This window comes from Coenobita brevimanus, chromosome 102 (assembly GCF_032717465.1).
Source record: "Coenobita brevimanus isolate Jiangsu-jjx chromosome 102, ASM3271746v2, whole genome shotgun sequence".
Classification (NCBI taxonomy): Eukaryota; Metazoa; Arthropoda; class Malacostraca; order Decapoda; family Coenobitidae; genus Coenobita; species Coenobita brevimanus.
The window spans coordinates 36,249,953-36,275,459 of NC_137055.1; the positions used below are offsets into that span (position 1 = coordinate 36,249,953).

At 39.7% G+C, this 25,507-nt stretch overlaps 1 protein-coding gene across 4 annotated transcripts in view; it reads left to right on the forward strand.

Moving 5' to 3' along the window:
• The window catches only part of pum (pumilio), a 494,630-nt gene extending 470,286 nt beyond the window's left edge, over positions 1-24,344 (forward strand). For 3 of the 4 annotated variants that reach the window (XM_080284657.1, XM_080284658.1, XM_080284660.1), the window contains 9 exons: positions 644-784; positions 1,202-1,676; positions 6,257-6,357; positions 6,792-7,007; positions 7,878-7,951; positions 8,069-8,237; positions 10,666-10,814; positions 15,810-15,978; positions 18,336-24,344. In XM_080284657.1, coding sequence (XP_080140783.1) covers positions 644-784; positions 1,202-1,676; positions 6,257-6,357; positions 6,792-7,007; positions 7,878-7,951; positions 8,069-8,237; positions 10,666-10,814; positions 15,810-15,978; positions 18,336-18,421 — 1,580 coding nt within the window. In that variant the 3' untranslated portion in view covers positions 18,422-24,344. The remainder of the gene's footprint in view (positions 1-643; positions 785-1,201; positions 1,677-6,256; positions 6,358-6,791; positions 7,008-7,877; positions 7,952-8,068; positions 8,238-10,665; positions 10,815-15,809; positions 15,979-18,335) is intronic. The other variant, XM_080284659.1, reaches the window with a different exon arrangement.
• Positions 24,345-25,507: the final 1,163 nt, after the last annotated feature.

The following is a 25,507-nucleotide window of genomic DNA, read 5'->3' on the forward strand; positions in this document are numbered from 1 at the left end:
CAGACCACTGCACTGTCTCCAGTGTTAATGGAGAGGAAATGGACATACACAGACTGTTCAAAATTAAATCAAGGATATACTGTGCTGGATTGTTTAGCTAAATATATTAATGCCTTGAATCCATTGGCATATTTTTTAATTTGATTTTTGCCATCACCAGAAGGTTTTATTTAGCTTAGGACAGACCTTTAGTAGCTGAGGGATTAATGAAGGCTTCATCTGACTCCCCCAGTTTGAAAAGTTGCTCTAAAGCTTAGTAAAATTGTCTGGTGATAACATGGATGAAATATAAAATGTCGTAAGAGTCGTGGGGTTAAACTGATTATTATAAAAAAAATACTTAAGAGTTGTGCTGAGTGCACTAGGTCAGCAACAGTTGGAAAGGCTGTGTGCCAAGGGAGGGTGAAAAAAAAAAAAATATTCATGTGGACACACTGTATGTTGTCTGTTGTTTTTCTTAACCTACTTTAAAATGAACTTGAAATGGGTCTGTAATAAACACTAGTGAATATTTATAACAAATATTATCAAAATGTTGACTTAAAAAAAGACACAGTATAGCCTTGATGTTTTTAAAGTGCATCATGTATGCAGAGATACATTTAGATGATTATAGCGTGTGGTTCGTTTCTCGTTGTTGCAGATTCCCTATCGCAAGGCCTGCAGACTTCCAATGCACTAACAGGCAACAACTACTCCTTGGGTCTGCAAACTAGTAGTCTAGGTTTTGGCAATAGTACCCTGGGCACCATTGGATCCCCTGCTATTGGCAATTTAGGTGGTGGTAAGTCCAGTCCATTAACAATTTATAACCTTGAATTATTCACTCCATCATTGAGAACAGTACTTTATCTTTTAAAACCACAGGTTTGTTTACTTATCAGATTCCCTTGCACTGTTGTCAGACATCAACCTCTGTGTTTAACTTTCCTTACACTAATTGGTTGGTTATGTATATGCAGTATCAGGACACTCTCAAGCACTGATATTGAACTGTATTTAGCTCTTGAGTTAAATTCAACTTTTATGTAACAAACTGAACCACTAATAAGTTTATCTGAAGTGTGCATAGTATTACTGTAGTTCATTTTACTTTAAAGCACAGAGTTTGATATGATAACTTATAAGTGCTGCATTAGGAACAGTTCAAGTATATAGTTGTTTTGGTGTTGGTGATGTTTGGCATGGCTGTGTGTTGCAGGTCTTGGAGGGAGCAATATGGGACGGCGTGACTCCCTTGACCGAACCACATCGGTCCTCTCCCCACTTTCCCAGGACTTCCGCAGTGCTAAGTGGACAAGTAACTATGGCGCTTTAGGGACTGTCACAGCTTCCCCAGGCCCCATTGGACTCACCTCAGGCAGCCTCACGCCCCCACCAAGCCTAAGCAACACATCAACATCCCTTCCTCTGGGGGCCCTCATGTCTGGGAACCGGGTCATCTCGGCAGCACCGGGGGCTGAGGCCAAATTCCGCAACGGGTCCACCAATGGGATGTTCAGCTCTGGCGGCCCCTCCTCTTTATTCCCCCCACTGAAGCGTAACCTGAGCTTGGACAAGTGCACCGGCCGCTCCCGTCTCTTAGAGGATTTCCGCAACAACCGCTTCCCCAACCTCCAGCTGCGGGATCTGGCCAACCACATTGTGGAGTTCAGTCAGGACCAGCATGGATCAAGGTGTGTCTTCATTTGCTGTGTGCATTGTCCCACAGTCCTGATTTCACATTGGCTGTTGTGTTGTGAGCCTCTTTTTTTTTTTTTTTTTCTGTCACTACAGTTGTTCTATTTTATGAAGGCAGTTTGAGGTGGTTTGGCCATGTGGAGAGGATGGAGAGTGAAAGACTGACGAAGAGAGTGTATGTGAGTGAGGTGGAGGGGGGAAGAGGGAGGAGGAGGCCGAGGATGAGATGGAGGGATGGGGTGGATAGGTATATGAGAGAGAGGGGTGTGAGTTGGGAGCAGGGCAGTGAAATGGCTGGGGACAGGGCGACTTGGAGGCGATTTGTTTGTGGCCACCCCAAATGGGATTGAGGCATCTGGCAATAGATAGATAGGTAGATAGTTTGGGTGGGGTGCTTTGGGACCTCACTCTGTTAGCTCTGTTGCCACGTCGTTGCCACACACATGCTCTCTCTCTCTCTCTCTCTCTCTCTCTCTCTCTCTCTCTCTCTCATATTTGTATTAACTACTACTAATTTTATTTTCTTTATTTTTTCTCTTGTCTTCGACTTTTCTCCACACCACCCCTGAGGTAAAAGTCTATAGGTGTTTTTAATAGTTTCCATGGCAGGAGACTGACCGAGTATGACCCGCTTACACAGGGCTGTCCCTCGTGTCACCACCTGACAACGTCGCAAAAGCAACGCTGACAAGTCTTATGAGATTTATACTGCACTATAGCTTTTTTATTGAATTACATCTATACAGAGTGTTTAAAATTCATTTATAAGTACCGTATTTCGCGGCATGTAAGACGCAGCATTGTGAAAGACGCACCCTAATTCTGGCAGGGCAGTTCTGTGAAAAAAAAGTTTGCCCCAACCAAGACTGCAGTAAGGTTTCTTGATACGAGCCATTACCACACAGATACACACTCACCTTTCAGAATCTATTCATTACTGATCATCAGCCTTTGGTTTCTTTTTTTATATACAAAGAATGGTACAGGAAAAGAAAACAATGCCCCTTCTTGACAAAACGTGACGGATATGAGACACTATCACTTTGATACAACACTCACCTTTCAGACTCTATTCAGTACTGCTCATCATCCTTTAGTTTCTTCTTTTATGTACAAAGAATGATACAGGAAAAGAGAAAACAAAACCCCATCTTAACAAAACGTGACTTCAAACCACGAGGCCATCTCAACTTTGTTGATAAAAATGTATCAGTAAACTGATCTAAACATTGTTTTTTATTTTATGAATTTAAAACCACAAATGAAGTCAATAAACTCTATTCTTTCATTCACTGACGAAAACATAAAATACAATGAATGTTCACATCAGTTCATTTATCCTAAAAGAACCCCGTCATATTCCACACCAGTTACGGAATTTCCTCACATTGCCTTGACTCAAGCACAATATCAGACTACTACCATCATTAATCATGCACTCTAACTAACCTGTAATTACCTCCACAAATAATATAAAAAGGTAGCACTTGTAAATACACAAATTACAATGTTTTACAACCAAAGTTCAATATAGCAAGGCTGCTTGGGAACAGGATAGACAGCTGTTTTTACTCTCTTCTCTCAGTATCACTCCTTCACTGTCAGCTGTGTTTGCCTTGCAGCATCAACAATTAAAAATGTATGCTTCACTGATCATAATTTACTATAAACATTTCAAAACATACTATGGTGAAAACATCCATTGTTACACCTTAGTAACACTGCTGCCTCCCAGTCGCTAGACAGCAGTCTCTACCCCTTCCTCTCAGTATCACTTCCTCACTGTCAGCGATGTTTCCCTTGCAGCATCAACCGTTAAAAATACGTTCTTCACTGATCACAATTTACTAAAAACAGACATTCATCTCAAAACATGTCGAGAATGGTGAAACTATCTCTTAGCAACACTGCTGCATCCCAAGCGCTAGACAACTGGCTCAACCCTCTTCTCCCAGTATCACTCCCTTACTGTCAGCTGTTTTCCTTCAGCATCAACAATTAAAAATGCATATTTCTCTTACCAGAATTTGCTAAAAACAGACATCCATCTCAAAACATTCGAGTACTGTGAAAACATCCATTTTTGGTCTTAACACTGCTGCCTCCTAGTCGCTATGGTACACACACACACACGCACACATGTACACACCACATGCAACATTTGCTCACCTCTGAAACATTTACATCAGTCCGTTTTGGAGTCCCCAGTGGCTTTATTATATGCCAAAAACATCAAAATGTATTTGGTTGTTCAATATAAATATCATCACTTAAGGACATGAAACATCTCAAACAATTTATTCATCCAAACATCGTCAGTGCAAGACTAAAGGTGTACAGCACCATTGATCCTAAATTTTCCATGGTTGCATCTGTCATGATCACCTAAAACCTATATTCACTTCATATTACTGACATGATGAAAATTTCACTCGTCTTCAAATCCTGAGAATTCATCACTACTTCCCCCAAGTCCTGAAGCATCACTGGAAGTCATCACCTCAGTCATCATCACTGTTTCACTGTCACTTTCATACAGTAAATGGTCCTCAGTACCATCCATTGAATTGCTTATACCACACTTCATACGATTTTAACTTGGCAATCGTTTTAACTGAGCACAGGCGATATTCAGACTTGGGGCATTTGATACAGCCCTCATTAACCTCCTCAGTACATGTTTCCTGAACTGAATAAAATCATATGGCGAGCATGAATAAACTACCCTATAAAATACATTGCTGGGCTGAAGGAATTATAATAAGCGGATTATCAGTTCCCTAGCCTGACTCTTCCCACTTCTACTTCCTTAACTACACCCACACCAAACTCTCACCTACACCTTAGGATTCTGGTCGTTTCGGCCGTAACGACCAAAATGGCAAACGATTTTACAACCTAACCTAACCTAACAAATTTGGACGTTACGGCCTAAATGATCCCCATTGCCGATCATGAGAGCTTTGCTTAGGCAGCAGAGATGCAGAGAGTGAACGTTGTCAATCATTCTGATCGCTTGCCTGCTAAGAATACAGCAGAAATGGCGGACGCTGATATGAATGCCCGTCAGGCACTGCTATTTCAGATATTGCATCAGTTATGCTACTCAGTGAATTTTATCCTATTTTCATAACAAAATACTGTAATTGGGTGTGCCCTGAGTTGCATAGACATTGCTAAAGTACTTCACTTAGCTGAAAAAGTGAAGCTGTAACTTCGTTAGCTTGCTAGAGTAGGGTGTACGCTAGACACTAAACTGCTAAGTTGCTAAACCGCTAAACCCTTGACGGTATTGGCCAGTTGAGCTGAAAACAATCCCGTGAATGCTTTGTGTTCTTGAACTTGCATGTTTTAATATCTGCTGCATATATACACTCACAAAATATCACAAAAGTAACTGACCTAATTAGGGTTACTGAATTTCCATACATGACGAAAGGCTGTTTTGATGACTTGGCAGTTTCACTAGCCAGCATCTCTCCAGCATGATTGCTTTGCTCGTTAGTGAATGGATGGCAAGCAAAGTGGTCATGATTGCCTTTCAGAAGGTTAGCAGACAGTTCACCAGTGAGCACGTTAGCTTGCTAGAGTAGGGTGTACGCTAGACACTAAACTGCTAAGTTGCTAAACCGCTAAACCCCTTGACGGTATTGGCCAGTTGAGCTGAAAACAAACCGTGAATGCTTTGTGTTTTTGAACTTGCGTGTTTTAATATCTGCTGCATATATACACTCACAAAATGTCACAAAAGTAACTGACCTAATTAGGGTTACTGTATTTCTATACGTGACTTAAAGTCTGTTTTGATGACTTGGCAGTTTCACTAGCCAGCATCTCTCCAGTATGATTGCTTTGCTCGTTAGTGAATCGATGGCAAGCAAAATGGTCATGATTGCCTTTCAGAAGGTTAGCAGACAGTTCACCAGTGATCATGTACGTTAGCTTGCTGGAATAGTGCGGATGCTAAACTGTTAAATTGCTAAACTGCTAAATATCTTCACGATGTTAGCCAGTTGAGCTGTAAACAAACCCGCAAAAGTTTTATGTGATTCTGATCTCGGGTGTTTCTTAAATCTGCTGCATATACACACTAGTGTATATTATTTTTAAAAATAAAATCAAGTCTGCATACTGTAGAAAACACCTGTGGTTGCTAAGCATTGAGATGATCATCTTTATAAGAGTTTCTTCTCAGTGAAGCCTAACTAACCTGCCTTAGTCTAACGTGCAGGACGCATGGGGATATTTTAAGGTAACTTTGAGACAAAAAAGTGCGTCTTATATGCCGCGAAATACGGTAGTTACTAGCTTAAAATAGGAGAGTGAGAGAGAAAGAGAGAGGTGAGCACAAATAATTACACGTGTGTCGGCGGCGATGTGACAACAGAGCTAACAGTGTGAGGTCCCAGATCGCCCCACGCAAACTGCCTTCATAAAATAGAACGACTGTAGTTTATTGTAAGCTAAATTCCGGATTTCTTTAATATCTTCCATCCATACTCCTCCCAACACTTTCCTACACATCCACATCAACTTCCAAGTCCACTGTATAATTCAGGTAAAATCTTATTTCCAGGTTCATCCAGCAGAAGCTAGAACGAGCAACACCTGCAGAGAAGCAGATGGTCTTCAACGAAATTCTGACAGCGGCATATTCACTCATGACTGATGTCTTTGGTGAGCTCAACAACAGTTCTGTGTGGGTGTCGGTGTGGATGTTAACCTAATTATGGTATACAGAAATTGATTGAAGCTTGTGTTGTTGTTGCTCCATGCAGTATCTTGTTTTAGCCAATTTAGTTTTAATCACATGGATGTTCTCTGCTCACACTATGGCCCCTTCCAAGCTGTTCTAAATATTTGTACTTCTGTTTGGATAACAAAATTTTTTTCTCTCTCTCTACTTTTCCTTACTTTATACTCAGGCTTGGTTTTATATAATTACCTATTGCTTTCTATCCATGTGAAATCACAGTGCAAAAGTCATTGATAAAAGCATCAAAAGTTAAAAGAATAGTTTTACCACGCAGTACTGCAATGTACCTATCATAATTGAAGCACTGTACATATTGTAATTGTTTAATCAACTTTTTATTTTTTGCAATCCCCAGGCAACTATGTTATTCAAAAGTTCTTTGAGTTTGGGACACCAGACCAGAAGACTGTACTGGCCAATAAAATCCGTGGCCATGTTTTGCCTTTGGCCCTGCAGATGTATGGGTGTCGGGTCATCCAAAAAGCCCTTGAGTGCATCACACAAGATCAGCAGAAGGATATTGTCAGAGAGCTCGATGGACATGTACTCAAGTGTGTCAAAGACCAGAATGGTAAGCATTATATTATGTCCAGCAGCTGTATGTTACTGCCTGTATTAACATAGTGTGCAGGGTTTGAACTAAGCTCATATTGTTATGTCTTCACATCTTGTCAGTTTTGTCTGAAGGGTATTTAACATCATCACCACCACCACCACCACCACCGCCGCTGCCCTATGCCCAACAGTGAGGTGTAGTAGGATCCAGGAACAAGAAAAGAAAAAGTATAAAACTGGGAAAACTGTCAGCAGCATGCCCAGTGAAATGATCCACAGTTTTACACGCACTCATGCACGCTCTCTCTCTCTCTCTCTCTCTCTCTCTCTCTCTCTCTCTCTCTCTCTCTCTCTCTCTCTCTCTCTCTCTCTCTCTCTCTCTCTCTCTCTCTCTCACACACACACACACACACACACACACACACACAATTTTTACATCATAGGCCTAACTGTGTGTACTGGGTCTTTTTTAAGATACTTTTTCATTGAATATGTCCACTATTTTTATATGTACTGATGTAAAAGGCAGTAACCAGGTCAGGGTACATTTGTATGGTAATTTTTTTGTGGCCTATATATATGTATTTTTGTACTCATCATGGACTGGAATGGCTTTAGATTGTTGTCATCATCATCATAATCCTTATCCCATCATCATCTTCATCCTCCTCCTTATCCCATCATCATCATCATCATCATCCTTATACCATCATCATCATTATCATCATCATCCTTATACCATCATCTTCATTATCATCATAATCTGTATCCCACCCTCATCATCATCATCATCCTTATCCCATCATCATCATCATGGAGTGAGGTACAAGTAAATTTTTTGCATCTGGTATTGTTCCTTATTCTTTATAATTATTTTTTATTTCAGGGAACCACGTTGTGCAGAAGTGCATTGAATGTGTTGACCCATTGGCCTTGCAGTTCATCATCAATGCTTTTCAGGTAAGGGAAAATGTTACACTGAAGCCCTTAAGTTGCTTTGAAGTAATCTTGCCAGTAAAGGCATACATTTCTTGTTTGAAATATTTTAAGTGCCAATAATATAATTCTCCAACACAGGGTCAGGTGTTCACCCTGTCGACTCATCCGTATGGTTGCCGTGTGATCCAGCGCATCTTAGAGCACTGCACCGGGGACCAGACTTGCCCTGTGCTGGAGGAACTGCATCAGCATACAGAACAACTGCTGCAGGATCAGTATGGCAACTATGTCATACAGCATGTTCTTGGTGAGTATGCCCATATTAACCACTTCAACCCAATAACATGTTTGATTACCTGGCCCTGCCCCAGGGGGGCTCAGGGACAGTTATTATTTTCATTTTGTTTGTTTGTCTCTGTTTGTCTATCTATCTGTCTGTCTGTTAACAACTTTACACAAAAACTGCGGGTGTGATTTTGGCTAAAATTACACTGATGATGGATTTATGACCTTATGACCACCTGATTAAATTTTGGGCCAAATTGGGCCAATGCCCAGGCTGTAAGCCCCCAAAATGTAAAAAAATGAGAATGGTAAAAGTCGTTTTATTTTTCTTCATAACTCCTTTCAAATTCAATCATATTGACATGAAACCAAAACGTAATGGTTCATCTTTCAAGTCTGCATCCTATAACATCCTATAACATCAGGGGGGTCACCCTGTTAGTGGTAGGGGGTGTCAGTGTCAGGTGAGTCAGGCTTAAAATTTCAGATGGGTATAAAATCGTCAATTTTCACCCGATTTACTCTAAATTTGACATGTGACATGTTTGACAAGATATCCTGATGTGTTTATACATCAGCACTAAAATGACTGCCGGAGATGGATTTGTTGTGCCTTGGCACTGCATCTCGTTTATTATTGCGACATCCAGGCTGATGTATCCACCTTGAGGGAAGTTTAATGAAATTAAGGGATGAATGAAGGCTACATTTAACATCCGTACATTAGAAAGCTGAAGACTAAAAGTCGGAATACGGTTGTCTGGAGGTATCAGAAATAAAATGAAGCATGCATCACTGGAATAAAGGGGTGAAGGGGATAAACATAGTCACACAAAAACAGTTTCCAATAGCACTCATCACTCTACACTCCAAAAACATTCCACACCTGTACCTGTGAGTGTAGCATTGGGTGGAGGTGAAAGAGGTATCTTGTGACCCTGTAGTTACTATTCAGGACATGTAAAACACAGCTTAAGCTTTTATTGTAGAGCTGCTTAGCCATGTCAGGTGTGTTCAGGCTGGCAACTGCAAAATATATACCACCAACCATCTTTATATACATAATGTAAGATTTAGCTTAACTGGGGCAAATTGTGTTAATCAGAGGGAGTTAACAGGATCAGTGTGGCATCTGTATCATACAGCATGTTCTTGGATGGTACAGCTCAGAATTTCTCCTTTAACAACATATTTTTCATTTTACTCAGACCACTATTTATCATCCTTCTATGTTAGTCAACCCACCTATAATACAGCTATAGTCAGCACTAGAAACTTTATTATGGGAATCTGCATTGTATGAGGTACAGAGCCTATGGGAAAAACAACTTATGGCCAACACCCTTCCAAGACTTAACCCAAGCCTGCTCTGACCACCTCAAACTGTCTGTAAATGTACTAAAAAATGATAAACACTGTTATAAAAACACTGCACTGTAACTGATCTGAAGTGTGGAGATAGATCACACCATCAGCCAGACCACAGCATCATCCTCACCTCACCAGTGAGCCTCTGAATTGTGATGTATCCAGTGCTGTGGCTGGTAAGTCCATGCAGTGACAATAGCATAATTGGGTCTGCAGTCTACTTTGTGGGGGATATACAGTAACTGTATTGTGGCAGCTTCAAGAATGTAAACAAGTGCTTTCCGCATTTTTTATGCTAAGTGTTACGGGAGAGCATGACTGCATAGTACTTGGTTTTATGAACAACAAAAACCACCATGCATCATGAACCACAGGTTACATATATTAATGCTCTTGAATGGCACCTCTTCCAAGGAAGCACCCAGCAGTTACTGAACCTCACAGTGCCAGTCCTATTATGTAGTACTGGTATGTTTCCACTCTCATGTCTGGTCAGAATGCTGTACAAGTATTAACAGTTATTAGGAGGGGTTTACTGCAGTAAAAAATTGCACTGTTAAAAACAAGGACACTAAACCAATTAAGTTGTTTCTGTGAATATTAAATGGATTAATCCCTTTCTCAAGACTGTAAACACTACACAGCTGATCATTTTGTTAATTTCATCCCTCAGTGAGTTTGGACCAGTGAATTCAGCCCCCCCTAATATTCTGAACTGATTTATTTTGCATATTTCACCCTGACACACTCTTATATGCTATTTATATCATTTTAATATCGACAGTGGTCGTATGACTGATATTAAAGAGGATATTGACTTAATATGCAGACTATATTGCAAAGGAAGTTGTGTTGTGTTATTTATATGACATATCTTTCCATGACATATTTTGTATTCCAGTGCTATAAATATTTTTCTACAGTGCATATATTGTGGTGATTAGTAAACATATTGTGGTAAAAAAATAATAACGTTTCTTATGTTGGTTAGTTAAAAAAAAAAAAAAAAAAATTTAATCATATTGTGGTGACTGCTAAAAATGGTAAAAGTGTTGTTTTTAATTCATTGTTCTTCTACACAGAGCATGGAAAACCAGAGGACAAGAGTAAAATTGTTGGTGTGGTCCGAGGTGGAGTCCTCAAACTTTCCCAGCACAAATTTGCTTCCAACGTGGTTGAGAAGTGCGTAACTCATGCCACTCGTGCAGAGAGGGCCATGCTTATCGAAGAGGTGAGTCAGATGGCTAGAGGTTTTTCTTTTATGTAACCATTACCAGGGGCATAGGTCAGTGTCCCACCCTTAATTATTGTTGATTGTGGTTGCCTAGCCTTGGACCTTATGCTGTATTTCTCAGCGTATAAGATGCACTTTTTTTGTTTGTTTGTTTCAAAGTTACCGTCAAATATCCCCATGCATCCTTGAGGCTAGACTAGACAGGTTAGCTTGGTTCCATTTAGAAGAAACTCATGTACAGATGATAATCTCACTGCTTGACAACTACAAGTAGTGTATTTTCTAGAGGATAAAGACCATTGATTTATTTTTAAAAGTTACATTCGCTTTTGTATATACTCAACAGATTTTATGAGTAGAAACACCCAAGTTCAAGAACGCAGAACACTCACGATTTGTTTACGACTGGCCATGCGAAGGTCTAGGTATATTGCGGTATAGCAGTTTAGCATACATCCTACTCAAGCAGGGTAACATGATCACTCCTTGCTAACCTTCTGAATTGCAGTCTTGATCACTTTGCTTGCCATCCACTCACTAACTAGTAAGGGAATCATATTAAAGAGATCTTGGTTAGCATGACTGTCGAGTCATTATAACAGGCATCTGTCTTCATCATCATCATCATCTGGACCTCCTTTCTCACCTTAGGGCAGGGTGAGGAGTAGCATTGTCCAGACCGGCAAGTTGGTCCGGACACGAAATATTCTTTGTTGATTGTCCTAGTTGTCCTCAGTGTTTTGTACCTCATCTGATGGGCAAGAATCCTTAACCCAAATGACAGTGTTCACTCCACCTGTGACTAAAACACATTAATCCAAGTCTAAAAACAGTTTATGAATCAACCTAAACACAAAATTTAGGTAAAATAGCTTCGAAATCGGAAAAAAAAAAAAAAAAAAAATCGCAAAAGTGGGGATAGGCCATGATAGGCGCAGTAGGGAGGTATTTCTACCATCATCACTGTTTTGGGGTATCGCATCTAATGTGGGCCGAATCAAATGCTCCTAGTCTAAAAAGTTTCGCTTGTGCCCAATAAAATCGTTTCCATTAACAGTAATAAGAGAATAATTGCAGTAGGCCGGTTAGCTCATGTTTGGCAGCTTCTTTGACTAAACTGTTAGAATAAAACAGGATAAGAAAGAGAAGCTCTCCCTCGCTCACCATACCATGGGCTGAAACTGGTTGAAAGTGTTTTGAGGGAGCGATGTTAGATTTTTATATGATATGTAATGAGAAGAATTGTATGTAGGGGAGTCGGGTGGTAGAATGAATGTCTCAGTACCTGTCCGTGTATAATTATATTTAGCTAGCTGTCTGTGTGATATTCACCCTGGCATTTCCAGTGCAAAATTATATTCTCATATTTGAAAATGGGGTTGCATTTTCTTGCAGTTTTCTTAAAGCTGCCACATGCCATATAATGGTTGCTCACTATAATGTTGAGTGCGTGTATGCATGCGGATGCATCATAGCTGCTGGGAGACAGCGGTATTACTAAGGCATAACAGTGGATGTTTTCACTATACAGTACTCGATATGTTTTGAGGTGAATGACTGTTTTTAGCAAATTGAGAACAGTTAAGAATGCTTTATTAATTTTTGATGTTGCGAGGCAAACAGTTCTATCAATAAGGGAGTGTTATTAAGAGAAGAATGTAGAGACGGCTTTATGCCTTGTTCCAAAACAACCTCGCTATATTGAACTTCAGTTGTAAAACATTGTAATTTACTTTTTGTTTAGTGTGTGTAGATAAATGCTACATTTTATTATTATTATTATTATTATTATTGTGGAGGTGTTTAGAGGTTAGTGAGAGTGGATAATTAGTGATGGTAACGAAGTAGCATTCAGGAGCATGTTAGCTGAGCAGGAAAGACTTGTCAGGTTTTATTTGGTTTGTTTGTTTGTTTGTTTAAGAATAATTTTTCAGTTAAGGAAGTGAATGTGTTATCTGTAAACAATGAGACATCAGGAGCAAGTCATAGTAGTCGCACATCACACCGAGTCTAGTTTGAATGTGGAAATATACTGTAACACTGGAGGTGTGGGGTATGAATCCGACAAGAACAGGGTACTTTTAGGGTAAATAAATTGTTAATGTTCCTTGTAATTGATTTGTAAAACTCTGTGTTTTCTGTAATTGTACTATACAGTACATTACATGTAGGCCTTTGACTTGGAGAGAAAGTGTATTCCTACTTTTAATGGCCTTTATGTTTTCTTCTATCTATCTATCTATAGTCCGACGCTCTAATCCCGCAAAGGGTGGCCGCAGACAAAACGCCTCCAAGTCGCTCCGTCACCCACCATTTGACTACCCTCCCCCCAACTCACTCCCCCCTCCCTCATATACCTCTCAACTCCATCCTTCCACCTCATCCTCGGTCTATCCCTCCCTCTCCCTCCCTCCACCTCACCTACATACACCCTCTTAGCCAGTCTTTCATTCTCCATTCTCTCCACATGTCCAAACCACATCAGTGTATTTCTCCTAATCTTCTCAACCACATCCACATCCACCCCACAACGTTCCTTCACTTCTTCATTCGTCAACCTGTCCCTCCATGTCACTCCACGTGCTCCTCTCAAGTAACTCATTTCCGCTGCTCTCACTCTTGTTTACCTCTTGCAAGGTCCACGCCTCGCTTCCATACGTCAGGGTAGGGATCACAATACTATCGTGCAGTGACTTCTTAACTTCCATACTCACCTCCGTTTCTCATCACTGCTTTCAGTGAACCAATAACCTTCCTTCCCTGCTGTACCCTTTCACGCACTTCATCCCCCAAAGTTCCATCCTTACTCACCACACTACCCAAGTACTTGAATGCACAGACATTCTCCATATCCTCACCATCCAACCTCACTGTACAATCTATGACTTCATTCCTCTCAAACATGTAACTTTACTTTTGTTTACATTAACTTTCAGCTTCCTCCTCCTACACACAGTCCCAAATTCATTCACCAAACCTTGCAATTCCCATTCATCTTCACTCAACAATACTGTATCATCAGCAAACAGTAACACTGAAATCTTCCAAATCTCACCCTCATTCATTAGAGCCACCCCCACATCCACTGCCCTACCTTGCACCTCCTTTACAACCCCATCCATATATATATTAAACAGCCATGAAGACATCACACAACCCTGTTTCAGTCTGACATTGAGATCAAAGAACTCACTCAGCTCACCATCCACTCACACCGTAGCCCTAGCTCCTTCGTACATACTCTTCACAGCATTCAACAATTTCCCTTCCACTCCATATATTCTTAATACCTTCCACATACCTTGCCTATCTATTCTGTCATAAGCTTTCTCCAAGTCCATGAAGGCAGCATACACTTTCTTTCCCTTCTCTAGATACTTCTCCACTAAACATCTCAGAACAAATATCTGATCTACACACCCTTTTCCCTTCCTAAATCCCCCTTGTTCTTCTCCAGCTAGCTCCTCTGTCACAGCAAAAAATTGAATTTGTTGAGTTTTGTTGTTTTAAATTTATTTCAAGAAGAGTAATATTTATCCCTATATGCTGATAAATATTAATTGTACTTTAATGGAGATGAACATTTATTCCCAAATTATTGCATGAAAACAATTCATAAACATAAACAAGACTGATACACAGTACTGAATAAAGATTCTGAAAGTTGAGTGTGTATTTGAGTGAAAACTATTCATATCAAGCAACCTTTCTGCTGTCTTCGTCAAGACAAACTTTTTCTCAGAACTACCCATCCATAATTAGGATGCATCTTTCACACTGCAGCGTCTTATATGCTGCAAAATATGGTATTCCATTGGGGGCAAAATGAGACTGGCAGTTACTAACACAATGGTTTCTTTTAATACATTGCCTGTTGTGACATTATTTTATGATGTCAAATCCACAGGAAATTATGTAGAAGTTGTGGATTGAATTTCCATTGCTGCTTTTGAAGTTGATTTGCCAGTTTAAAGTACCAGTTTTATGTAAAAACTGTAGTAGGTGGGGGCACTCACCATCCACTCATTTGATGTAGTGCTGCTGTCGGGTGTCTGCCCTTTCCTCTCTTCCATCCTTCTTTCCTTCCATCCTCTTCTGTTTTTCCTTCATTCTTTCCTTGTCCTTCTCCCTATGGGTGACTTTACACTCCCTTTTCTGTCTTTTTTTCCTTCATTCTTTCCCCATCCTTCTGCCTGTGGGTGACTCTACACTGAGTGATGAGCCAAATGGTTTCCTGTACACCAGGAAATCATTTATTACATTAGGTGGTAACCATATACCTAGAAATGTGCCGATACCAAGATGTTGGTCAATACCGATACCAATACTCCAATACTGATAAATGGCCGATACTTTGCTGATACTGAGACCGGTACTTTTTTATTTTGGTTTTATTTATTTGATTTTATTTTGATTTATTTAATGCTGGTAACGTAAGTGTTGTTAATGCAGGAGCAATATAGTAATCAATATATAATATTAATATATGACAATGTTACATCATACATGTGATTACAGTATAATGTAATTTAATATAATATCATTACCATCTGTTTATCAGTCATGAAACACGCATCTTGAATCACATAATAAACCAGAAAAGTATCGGAGTATCAGCCATACTTTTACCTTGCCAATACTACAAAAAAGACCAATACTGCTGGTACCAATACCGATACTATCGGCACATCTCTACATATAACCAAATGTTGGCACCTGGTGGTTTAGTGGGTAATTATTTTGCTCTAATCGGATTGAACTGGTGAAGGTTTATATCCAAGGGGTGGTTGGGGTTGATTGCTCATGCAATGCCACTCAGGGATGAGTGAGGCTGGTCACTCTCATCTTAAATGTTGGGACCAACTTGCCTAGCCCCAGGCTGCTACGCTCCTCATGGGGCAATGTAGAATTGGATGATGGATGGATGGAAGGATGTAAAAAGCTGTGACAACTTGTAAGAACCTGAGTGTTAATTTTATCTGTTGCGTACAGGTGTGCGGATACAGTGACAATGCCCACAGTTCCCTGCTAGTGCTGATGAAGGACCAGTATGCCAACTATGTGGTGCAGAAGATGATTGACGTGGCCGAGCCAGCACAGCGCAAGATGCTCATGCACAAGATCCGCCCACACATCTCTACCCTCCGCAAATACACTTATGGTTAGTACTTGTCCTTGTTGCTGTAGTTAGCCCCTTGAAATGGTGCTGGAGAGGGACACCTTCATGGAGTGGTGCTGTACCAATAGAACAGAGCTGCATCACTGCCTAGTTATACAAGCATCCCTTAGCTCTCTTGCTATCCCATGAATGGAAGATGGTGTGCTGCAGGAGAAGGGCAATTCAGCTATGACTCCCTGAGATTCACATTTTAGATGAACATGGGGCTATAACTACTGCTACTACCATCCCTTGAAGTTCATTGATGCACTTTTGGTTATTTTTGCTGGCAACAAATTACTTTAAGAAAAGGTTGCTAATATTAAAAGGGTTAACTAGGGGTTTATCTGTCCCGTATAATTCAAATAGTCTCGCAAGCTGGATAAAAGCAAAATGAAAAAGACATTCCTAGGCTCATTGAGTTATATGTACAGTGTTTACTGCACCAGGAAATTTTTATTCAGCTTTGGAAAGATGTTATTTATTGAAAGTGTTAGGGGGCGCTCACCATCCGCTCACTCGATGTAGTACTGCTTTGAGTGTCTGCCCTTTCCTCTCATCTTTCCTTCCTCTTCTGTCTGCCTTTCCTTCATTCTTTCCACTTCATTCTGCCTACGGGTGACTTTACACTCCTTCTGTCTTTCTTTCCTTCATTCTTTCCTCTTCATTCTGCCTTTGGGTGACTGTGCACTGAGTGACAAGCCAAATGGTTTCTTGTACACTAGGAAACCATTTACTATGCTGGGTGGCAACCATATAACCAAATAATGGCACCTGGTGGTGTAATGGGTAATTAAGACACTCCAATCGGATTGAGCTGGTGCAGGTTTATATCCAAGGGGTGGTAGGGGTTTATTGCTCACATAATGCCGCGCTGGGAAGAGTGAGGCTGGTCACTGTCATCTTGCCTGGCCTCGGGCTCCTACGCTCCTCATGGGGCAATGTAGGATTGGATGATGAATGGATGGATGGATGTCAACATATTTACTGTGAGGGATCTCGTAAGCCAAAAAATCTTGTGGCAGTATGTAGAAGATGAAAAAATAATTTCATAGTGCTAGATTTATTTAAAAATTTTTTAACCCTTCAAACAAGAGAGCTTGAAGTTGTTGCAAGAATAATAATAAACAAGACATCATATTTAATATGTTAACCCCTTTAATGCATTATTTTTTTTTTTTTTTTTTTTTTTTTTTTTCCCACCAATCATATGCTTTTATGCAACTTAGGACAAGCCTCTAGTAATGAAATGGTTACTGAAGTTAATATTTGACCTCTCCTCTCTCCTGTTAAGTCCCTCCCCCAAGCTGAATATAACGGAATGGAAAGAGCAGATATAAACATTAAAGTGATCCCCTCATTTATGCAAGATATATTAACTAGATTTCTTTACCCCAGAGCTGACACATACAGGCCCCTTTAATGGACTATAATAAACCTAGTGTGTTAAATAGTCCTCTTGCCTTGTAACAGTTTGCCTATTAAAAACCCACTGTGACTACAGATATGCTTATTTAGGGTATAACCTGTTGCATTGAAGGAAGGCAGACATAAGACACTGAGATTAAAAGGTTTAAAACAATAAGTAAGTAGTGTTGATACCATTGGCTTTGGCTGTGGTGCCTCTAGTTTTGCAGATTGGTATATATATATATATATATATATATATATATGGGAGGTGCAGCAGACAACAGGCTTATATGACATGGTTCACCATAGTACTATTTTTTTTTTTTTTTTTTTTTTTTTTTTTTTAAATCTTCATTTTATAAATACAGCTGTTACCCCTATGTCATCTGCCATCAGTTGACAGTTTGTTTACAGTGGTGAAGGTGGTGTCTTGTGATGTCTGATTGTTTACAGTAAATAACTTACCAAGGTAACTTATCAAGAAGGGTCACAAGTTGAAGAGTTTCCCCAGTTCATAATATTAAAGCTTTTAAAGTTGATATAAGAAGAAACTTCATGTGGTAGGTGTATATATCTTCCCATCATTCAACTTGCTTTACCTCTTCAACTCACCACATAAGTTATGTCCTGCAAGCATTGCATTGTAAATTTTCTCCTTAGAATATGCCAGCCAAAATTCAGGTGCTACTTATATATTATAAAATATGGCATGTACCCTGCAAAACCTTTGCGTGCAATGCATGGGAAGTTTAAAACTACATTTGGTATGTGACCACATACTCGGCATAATTTTTCTGTGCTTATGATGTTCATGGTATGGTTTATGATCTCTCTGCACTCGAAATTCATTCACATCGATCCCACACATAAGGAGGTGTCAGTGTATTGTAAGTATAGTATGTTGTGGTGCTGTGTGAGCTGGGAGCTATCAAATGGAACCTTCCTTACAGGCAAACATATCCTGGCCAAGCTTGAGAAGTACTTCATGAAGAACGCTCCAGATACCATGGGACCCACCATGACCAGCCCTCTCTAGGCCTCCCTTCCTTCCACCCACACACCCTAACCCAAGGAAATTGACTGCTATTTTTTTCCTTGTTTTAGATAAAATTCAGGATGTATTTGAAAGTTTGAAATAGTCTGTGGTGTGAAGCATGCAAGACAGCTTTGTTGATGTTCTTCATTATACATGATCTGATGTGTATAACATGAAATTTTTCTTCTAATGTCAACGGTAATTGAGATACTGTCAAGTGGTTTATAAAGTTCTCTATATCATTAAGATATAATCTGTGGTGTTTAATTTAATAATTAAGATTTGATGAATCCCTGTAATGGTATGAGGGAAAATTTAATTAAGAATGCTTTAGTTCCTTGTTAATTTTGCTTTGAAAATTGTGGAATACTAAGCATATTCAAATTTGTTAGATTGCAGTGCATTGTAACTTAATTTATCACCTTGCATTGCCACTTATGAGATCATTATTGATACTTTGACCTTTTAAGGTGATGAAAGTAATGAATTAAAATACATTATATTGGTTTTCCAATACGACAATGATTTTTGCTGAAAATACTATATCATCACTACAATTAATGTTAATTCAGACTTATTTTGGTGTGCCCTTAATGCATAGAAATAACTCTTCAGCTAGGCTCATGTAGTGTTATAGAGCATGTTATTCATTACTGTGGGCTTGTGGCTATTTGCATGATTTTGCTGTAGTGAGCTTTACCCATATATATCAAATTTGAATCTTAGACATTTACCTGTTTGCCACTTTTTACCCAATTGGTAAATGTTGTTACCTAACATTGTATTGCTCTTTCTTTCATATTAGTAGTGGTGTGTAATGTTAGTATTCAGAAGCCATGTTTGCCTCGGTTGAGCAAAGGTGGTACTTCTTGGAGTGATTCAAGCAGAGCACGGGTGGCGCCTCATGGCCTGATTGCAGCAAAACACAGTACTGTAGTTCCCTCACACTTCCACGCATAGGGACACATTTGCAGTTGGCTTCAAAGATAACTTAATGCCTCATCCTTGGTGATGTATTCTGCAGATTACACCACGGTATCCTCTTGAGTGTTATTCATGCAAGCTGTGTCATTGTTAAAATGACCTACGTAGGATACATGTGATTGTTAAGGTGTAATATGTCATTAAATTGCTGAGGAAAGGGTATTGTGAAGCCTACTGTGCCACCTAGAATGTGACTCGTAGTCCAGTAGTAGAAAGGGAAACTTGAAAATGGATATCAAATAATTCAGTCTTGAAGCTTGGAAATGAGAATAATGATGAACTCTCTAAGCTGATTATGAAGTTACCAATTAACTGAATCACAAAATTTAGAAATGTAACCGAGAGCTTCATGACTAGACTGTGCATGGAAGTGTTGTGAGGCAGTACTGGGCCCACGAATTTATAACGAGCTAGCCTCACCTCCAAACCTTATTTTAAAATTAGAGAGGTACCTGATGGCCAAGTGGTTTATTAAGCCCCAGTTGGAGTGATGACCTTGCATAGGTTTAATCTCCAAGAGGTGACTGGAGGTTTTTTGACCACTTAATGCCACCAAGGAGAGTAGGCTGGTCATCTACCCTTAAATGTACTGTACTGAATATACGGTATTAGCCAAACCTGGGACCCCTACACTAGAAGGGGGTAAAGTGGAATTGCAGCATTACTGTATGCTGATCTGTGAACCATGGCTGAGTTATGAAGGAATGGCCGAGGTGAGGTTATCCTGAGCAAAGCTGGGCCTGGTTGAGTCGAGATGAGTGAGGTGAGGTGTGGTGGAGTTGAGGTGAGTGAGGTGAGACCATTGTTGAGGTGCCTGCCCACCCGTATTCCACGGGACTCTGCTCTCGTCCAGCCAATGGGTCAACTAGGCCTAGTGCATTGTAAAATTTGATGTACATTGTATCAACTGGTATATATAAAGAAATTCAGTATGTAATATTGGGCATTACTGTAAATCTGTACAGTTGAATATTCTATATTTTCTTACTTGTTTGTGTGTTTGTAATGTCAGTGTGATAACTACCACACCATCACGAAAAAAAGGCACGGTTTTGAGAAGTTTCATGCCTGTGTATCAGTAGATTGATATACAAATCATCACTGTAAGCAAGAAAAAAAAAAAAAAAAAGTGGAAAACTCACCATCCATTTTCTCACCAGCTGCAAATCATAACTGTTGAGACACTGGCACTTTACACTGCATATGATACCATCTGACACGACTGCGGCAAATCCTTTCTCTTAAGGTTTGTGAGTTTGTCTTTTTGCAGTGCACTTCCCCCCCTGGGGCCAGCAGACATGAGAACATGGGAGATGGAAATTTCCTTCTCATTATTATTATTATTATTGTTATCATTATTGCTTTTTTGTTTATTACTAGTTTTGAATTTTGTTCATTCCATCCCTCTCATCCTCATGTAACTGGCTGCCAGGTTCAGTAGCCCTGACTCTGGGCTATAACCACTTATTCTGCTCAGACTCTCTTGGTCAACAGGTGAACTAGGGCCATATTCTCTCCAGCTTAAGGAGGCTTTGTTGTATCTCTTTCTTAATGCTTTATTGTGCATATTACACCTTATTTCTTTTGTTATTTATGTCTACATAATATTGGAATACAGTAGGATGCATAAATAACATACAAGAATATAATACTTTGATATTCATTTTGATGTTATTTGTGTCTTCTTGTTATTGACACAGATTGCATTAATAACGTACAAGACTATATTATTCTGATATTTTCTTCTGCGTTATTTATGTCCTCGTAATATTGACATAGATTGCATAAGTAACATACAGGAATATCTTAATATACCAGATATAGAAATAAACTGGTAAGGTAGAGATGCCAGAGAGCCCCCTAAATCATCTGGAATATGACCTCTAGACCCGTCCTTCTTCTGGTCTAGTCTGTTGGACCAGGAAGCCAGGAAGAAGCAGTGTTAATATTTGTTAATCTTGTATCTTTGTATCCTTGTACTTGAGCTTTTGCAGGCTGGAACAGGCCCATGTGTTTATATTGTAGAGCTCCCGCCCCTTGCCAAAAAGACCTAACATTGTCAAATTGTAAATTCTGTGAATATTATTGAAGTTTTTGTGAGGCCAATATTCTGGCTTGTAACATTTTGTAATAAATTAGTGTACAGAAAATGCTAATGTGTACATTTGGAACATGTACCTTTTGTAAACGCCATATTGTACAGAGCACATGGTGATATCCTACTGAGCTGTGTTACTGATGTATAGTAAATTGTACATATTGATTATGAAGGAAGATCTTAGCTTGGCCTGTACCTGCCTGACAAGCACTAGTTGTATATTGCATATGTAGATGTAATTTTCTTGTAAACTGTATTTTGTATATGTTCTAAGCTAACAGTAGTTGGTGTAATATTTACTGTCTTGATCTCACAGTTCTGCGGGGAAGATGTGAAGTGTAGCTCCTTTTGGTCCTTGCCTACTTGCTTATAGTCTGCAATCTTGGTTCATGGGTCTTTACTTGTAGCTCTTAATATTTACATAGATCTAAGTAGTTAAAAATAAACTTAAAATCAAACTCCTTCACACTTCTCCAACGAAATGCTCTCTCCACCAAACTGGCTTCTTGGTTCTGTAATTAACTGAATATACAATGTCATTTTAAACTCTGTCTTAAATTGAGAGTTGATTAAGGGACCCAGTTGTCATAACCTGTACATCTATGTACATTTTCATATTTGTAACCTTTGTTTGCCTTAGATGTAGACGGACATGGTCCTTTTGACCCAATTTTGGCACTAGCTTCTCTTTGAAGTTTTTATTGTGTTCATATATTCATTCAAACTACATAATCTTGTTCAGCTTCACATTAAACTCTTAATGTTGAAGTGTTTGCACCATGTCTGTTGAAAATAGCAGTTATTAAACAATTTCGTGTAATTTTGTATTGTTTGTATTAGTGTAGTTAGCCTCGAGGTGCGCTAATTGGCTGCGGGGCTGCCATCCCTTATGTGGCAGCAGCAACACTCACACTTTGGATGCTTTTCATAATGGAGTCAAAACAGTGTGTTCTGATTTAAGCACCTTAGTAATATTTTGGATTATGGTAGTACAGTAATTCAGAGTTAAATGTTAATGGAAATCCCAAGCTGTGTTCTTGGACATTTCTTGATAAAAACAGGTAATGGATGGGAGGTCTTCTTTTCATAATTCCTTGGGTCATTCTGTATTCTTCCACCAGGGCAACACGATTGTCATAAAAAAAAAAAAAAAGTTTGGTCACAGGACAGCTCGGATTTGCTTTATATCAACTGCTGCCACTCGGGAAACAGTCCCTAAAGCCTTATGCTAAACCTTTTGTCATCCAGGCCACACTAGCATGTACGTAGAACATTTTCAACTGTATTATATGTAAAAATGTATCTTATGCAATATGTATAAAATGGAGTGATGCATTCCATTTGAACATCAATTTTTTTTTTTTTTTTTTTTTTTTTTTTTTTTTTTACTGAGTGTGGAAAGGTTTTAAGTGTTGATGGCCAACCGCTCCAGTTAGCTATCCTCTGCCACCCATTGTTTCTTAAGATTTGTTAGTTACTGGCCAGGATGGAGGTTTGGCCCAGCCCAATCTGTGCCTCTTCCACACGCACTCCGTCGTTGCTCCTATCGACCAACACCCACTTCCCCGCGCTACCAGTCAGCTCAGTCACATGTAGCCTGCACTCAGTTGGCTCAGTTATTGCCTGCTAAGCTTAGTTTTATAATATAGTTCCTTTTCTCTTTTGTACTATCACATTTAAAAGTTTACCAATGCATCCCTTGACAGCTGTAGTGATGGAATGCATTACATGAAGTGTTTTTATGTAACAGCTATATGAAGCACACAGCAAAAGAGTATGAGAGGCAAGCATAATCTCAGATATTCGGGGAGGAATGTGAAATATGGAAGGCAGGACATAATTCTGGCAAGGGATTTTTGTTGAACTTTAACTCATAACAGTTTATCCACTGAAGTAAAAACTTCACTTATATCATTGTGTCTTTTAGACACCAAAAATGTTACTTTACTCTAGTAATCATTACCAGTGATAACAACAAAGCTTTCCAAACAGCTCTTCCTTTGCAAAAATCAATCCTAATAATAGACTTGTTTCAGATGGCTGTGCATGGTGTTGTTATTACCATTGATAACAACAGCTTTTCAGACAAACTCTTCCTTTACGAAAATCAGTCCAAGAGTAGACTCATTTCAGACTACTGTGCATAGTATTGTTATAAGATCAAGAGACAGTGCCTTGCCGCTACCACTTGTTGAATCTGAGCGCAGGGAGTGGCGGGGTGGGGAGTGTAGGAGTACGCCTGTCAAGTGGGGAGTGGCGGAACAGGGAGTGGAGCTGTCTGCAAGGGAAGGGGCTGGGTCAACCATAGACCGTGTGGGCTGGCGCGGGCTGGTTGCAATGCCTCAGCTTTGCCATCAGATCTTCACATAGTCAGATTGATGGCAGGAAGTTTAATCCCTTTATTCCAGTGACATATTCTTTTTATTGCAACCTTTAAATGATCTTGCTCAGCTAAGGGTAAGAGATCAGGTTGTGGTTTCTCCAAAGTTAGCAAAATAAAATGAAGGTAACAAGAGCAAACTAAAAAATTATGTTACTGGATTTTATGGGGCCAACTTGTTCATATTTTCAGGTATTCTGTTTTTCTTTGACTGATGTAGCTGCCATTCAAAGAATCTTGCCATTGGTGACATATATATAACTATGTTGATAACTTTACACAAACCTTTTCATTGAGACATTTTCTGATATACTTCCTAGAACAGTTTTCTCTCATGCACGTTCATTTCCTGGAAATTGTGTGACCAGCCCAGCGTTCTCACTTCTCAACATTTATCAGTTCTGTGATGTACATGCTGTATCATATGTAATGGTCTACTCCATTAAATAAACTTTCTGTAATGTGAAAAGGTTGTTGCTCAGTTTTTTATCCTATATTTATTGTGGTAGGTAGGGACACCCACCATCCACTCACTTGATGTAATGCTACCTTCTGGTGACTCTACACTGAGTGATGAGCCAAATAGTTTCTTGTACTTAGCAGTACAGAAGGTTAATACACTCCGAGATGTGCTTCATAAGGGATTACATCCGAGGGGTTGTTGTTTATTTCATTTGTGGTAGGTGGTGGCGACCATCATCCACTCACTTGATGTAGTGCTGCCTACTTCTTCCTTAGCCCTTATCGTTCTTTTTCTGTGCCTGCCCTCCTCTCTTCCTGTTTCTTACATCTTTCCTGTCACTTCTTACTGTTTTTCTTTCTTTTACATGTGGCTTTACATTGATTGACAAGCCAAATGGTTTCCTGTAAGCCAAGAAACCATTTACAACGCTGGGTGGTAACTATATAGCCAAACCATATGTGCTCCCTAGGTGTCAGCATGTGAGTTGGTGAAGGGTTAGTGCTCCTCCCCGTGAAGCAAATTAGTCAAATGGCCACCCCTTACGGGATTATGGTGTCTGGCAATAGATAGATAAATGTTTCATATAGAGAGGTGAGCAACTGGTCACTTCCACCTTAAATGTCTAGACCAGAAGCCCAATGTCCAAAAGAGGATTGAATATAAAGATAATACTTCAGATTTTAAAACTTGTTCAGGTGGTAGGTGGGGGATCTCACCATTCACTCACTCGATGTAGTGCTGCTCTAGGTGTCTGCCCTTTCCTCTCATCCTTCTTTCCCCTTCTGTCGTTTTCTTTCATTATTTCCACTTGCTTCTGCCTACAGGTGACTTTACACTCCCTCTTCTTTCATTCTTTCCTTTATTCTTTCCCCATCCTTCTGCCTGTGGGTGACTATACGAGTGACAAGCCAAATGGTTTCCTGTACACCAGGAAACCATTTACTACGCTGGGTGGTTACAATATAACCAAATTATGGTGCCTGGTGGTTTAGTGGGTAATTAAAGCTCTCCAATTGGATTGAGCCTGTGTAGGTTTATATCCAAGGGGTGGTTGGGGTTTATTGCCCACACAATGCCGCTAAGGGATGAGTGAGGCTGATCACTCTCATCTTAAATGTCAAGACCAACTTGCCTAACCCCGGGCTCCTCTGCTCCTCATGG